This window comes from Gymnogyps californianus, chromosome 1 (genome assembly GCF_018139145.2).
Source record: "Gymnogyps californianus isolate 813 chromosome 1, ASM1813914v2, whole genome shotgun sequence".
NCBI lineage: Eukaryota > Metazoa > Chordata > Aves > Accipitriformes > Cathartidae > Gymnogyps > Gymnogyps californianus.
Window position 1 is genome coordinate 1,168,824 of NC_059471.1, and position 2,767 is coordinate 1,171,590.

Here is a 2,767-nt window from a genome sequence, read left to right on the forward strand (position 1 = left end):
GAAGGGAGCCGAGCCGTGCCAAGCCGAGCCGAGCCGTGCCAAGCCGTGCCAAGCTGAGCCCAGCCGTGCCAAGCCGAGCCCAGCCGAGCCGCGTCCCCCCCCCCACCCCGACGGCAGCTGCCCGCGGCGCTCCTCCGCCCAGCCCGCAGCGCCAGGCAGCCCCAACCCGTCTCCCTCCCTCCTCCTCCTCCTCCTCCTCCCTCCTTCCTCCCCCCTCCTCCCTCCCTCCCTCCCCCCCCCCCCCCCCCCCCAGCCTGATTTGGGCAGCGGCGCGGCCGGCGCTCCCAGCAGAGCCGCCGTGTGCGGGCGCCGCGCCGGAGGCAGCTCAGCCCCGGGGGGGGGCTGAAGGGAGGCAGGTCTGTCCCCCCACACCCCTCCATCATCCTCCCCCCCGCCCCAATCCGCGCCCTCTCGCTCTCCCCGGCCCCCCCCACCCCACCCCACCCCCACCCCATCCCACCCCCCCCCCTCCCTGCATGCCCGGGCAGCGAGCATGGCCCGCAGGCAGGCGCGGGCAGCGGGCAGCGGGCGCTGGCTGCCCTGGCTGGGGTTCGCCTTGCTGCCGCTGGCCGTGCCCCCCGCCGCCGCCCCCGGGGGCTGCCCGTCTGCCTGTTACTGCGTGGCCACCCCGGAGCTGGTGCAGTGCCGGTACGAGAGGTTGGAGGAACCACCGAGGGAGCTGCCGGCCACCGTGCACAACCTCAGCATCGCCGGCAGCAACCTGAGCGTGCTGCACCGCGCTGCCTTCGCTGCCCGCCCGCTGCCAGACCTCCGCCTGCTCCGCTTGCGCCACGACAACATCCAAACCATCGAGGACATGGCCCTGCAAGGGTTGCCCGCCCTGCGTACCCTCGACCTGAGCCACAACCCGCTGCTCTCGGTGGCCGCCGGCGCTTTCGCCGGCGTGCCGCTGCTGCGTACGCTGCAGCTGAACCAGGCGCTGCTGGCCGCCCCGTTGGAGGAGCAACTCACCTTGGCCCTGCGCAACCTCAGCCTGCGGCGCTTGGAGCTGGCGGGCAACGCGCTGCGGGCGCTGCCGGCCACCCTGCTGCCCGCCGGCCTGGAGGAGCTGGACCTGCGTAACAACTCGCTGCAGCGGCTGGTGGCCGCCGAGCTGCGGAGCCTGGAAGCGCCGGGGTTGCGGGGGCTGCGGCTCACGCTGGGGGCCAACCCGCTGAGTTGCGACTGCGCCCTGCGCCCGTTCCTCGCCTGGCTGCGCACCGCCGCCGCCCGCGTGCCCGACGCCCGCAGCCTGCACTGCGCCGGGCCGCCCCTGCTACGCGGGGCCACCCTGCTGCACCTGCGGCCCGAGGGGCTGGCCTGCGCGGCCGCCGAGGGCGGCGAGCCCGGTCGGCTGGAGACGGCCTCTTACGTCTTCTTCGGCATCGTGTTGGCCCTCATCGGCATCGTCTTCCTCATGGTGCTCTACCTGAACCGCCGCGGCATCAAGCGCTGGCTCCACAACCTCCGCGAGGCTTGTCGCGACCAGATGGAGGGCTACCACTACCGCTACGAGCAGGACGCCGATCCCCGCTGTACCAGCGCCGTCGGCACCCCCGGCCTCTGACGGCACCCTCGGCATCCCACCCTCGCCCCTCCGGCATCTGCCCGCCATGCCGCCCCTCGACGCCTCCGCTCCTGACATCCACCTCGCCCCAGCCCCAGCCCCGTCCCCTTGCCATGGCACCGCCGAAAATTAGTTTTTGAGGACGAGCCGGCCTCAGGGATGGGTGCTGGGGTGCTTCAGAGTGGGGTGCACCCTCCCTGGAGGGCTCTGGACTGGCTCTCCCTGCCCGTGCCCTAATCAACCCTGTAGCGCTGATTCCCGCAGGGGACCAGGCTGGATCCGTTCCCCCCATCCCAGCGCCCACGGGCAGGGGGAAGCGCATCCGGATCGGCCCCGCGGGATGCCGGCACGCGCAGCCCCGATGCTCCCGGGAGGATTACGAGCTGCTTCCCGCGCCTCCTCTCCAGCGGCGGGTTTCTTCGGCGGACTGCGGGATGCCAGGCTGCCGGCGGGGCTCGGCACCGCACGCACGTGAGTGTTTGCTTCGCACATCCCGGGAAGCAGCAGGCAATACCTGAAACTGTCCTCCTGGATGTTCCTGGAGCCTGGACTTGACTTTGACCGTGTACAGCTCTCTTTCCTATTAGATTTCTATTTGACAGATGCAAAACTTAACTTGATTTCTTTTTCTTTTTTTCCTTTTTTTTTTTTCTCCAAACACAGAGGAAAACACACCATCCGGCCGCTCCCCCCGAGAAGCGATGTGCTTTTCCCAGCCCTTTTATCCATTTGGTTTTGTTCGATGACATTTCCAGCTCTTTCCAGGCACAAAACGATGCAGCTGTGTAGGAAACGCCTCCGCCGGCTGCGTGCATGTTCCCCAGGGCACGCAGGGGTAGCCCTTTTCTGACTCTAAAATATATCCTAGACTAGGCTGTCTCAGCACTTTGTAATTTAAAACGAGCAAAGCAAAAGCTCTCGACCTAGTTCACCCGCCCGTGTTTGCTTTAGAACCGTGCCTGTTACTATATACTAGAGCAAATATATTGAAAGCTGCATCCACTCTATCGTCTATTTTCTATAAAGCTTCTTGCAATGATTTCCGAATATCCCCTTGGCTGAGGCGATGTTACTGCGGTTGGTTTGCCGGAGGAAGGCAGCTGTGGGCTCCTCTGTAGTTTTGCTGGTGCTTAGAAACTTTTCCTGGACTGGGTTGGTGGCCAGGGATGCAGAGAGGTTTTGCACAGCTTGTGCAGAGAG

General features: G+C 66.8%; 1 protein-coding gene across 1 annotated transcript; it reads left to right on the forward strand.

Moving 5' to 3' along the window:
• The first annotated feature begins 493 nt into the window (after positions 1-493).
• Positions 494-1,567, forward strand: TPBGL (trophoblast glycoprotein like). The gene has a single exon (XM_050915347.1). The coding sequence runs from the start codon at positions 494-496 to the stop codon at positions 1,565-1,567; it is 1,074 nt and encodes a 357-aa protein (XP_050771304.1).
• Positions 1,568-2,767: the final 1,200 nt, after the last annotated feature.

Bases quoted from the DNA above. Each gene is read 5' to 3' on its own strand.
- TPBGL (XM_050915347.1), top strand. From the start codon at position 494: ATGGCCCGCAGGCAGGCGCGGGCAGCGGGCAGCGGGCGCTGGCTGCCC.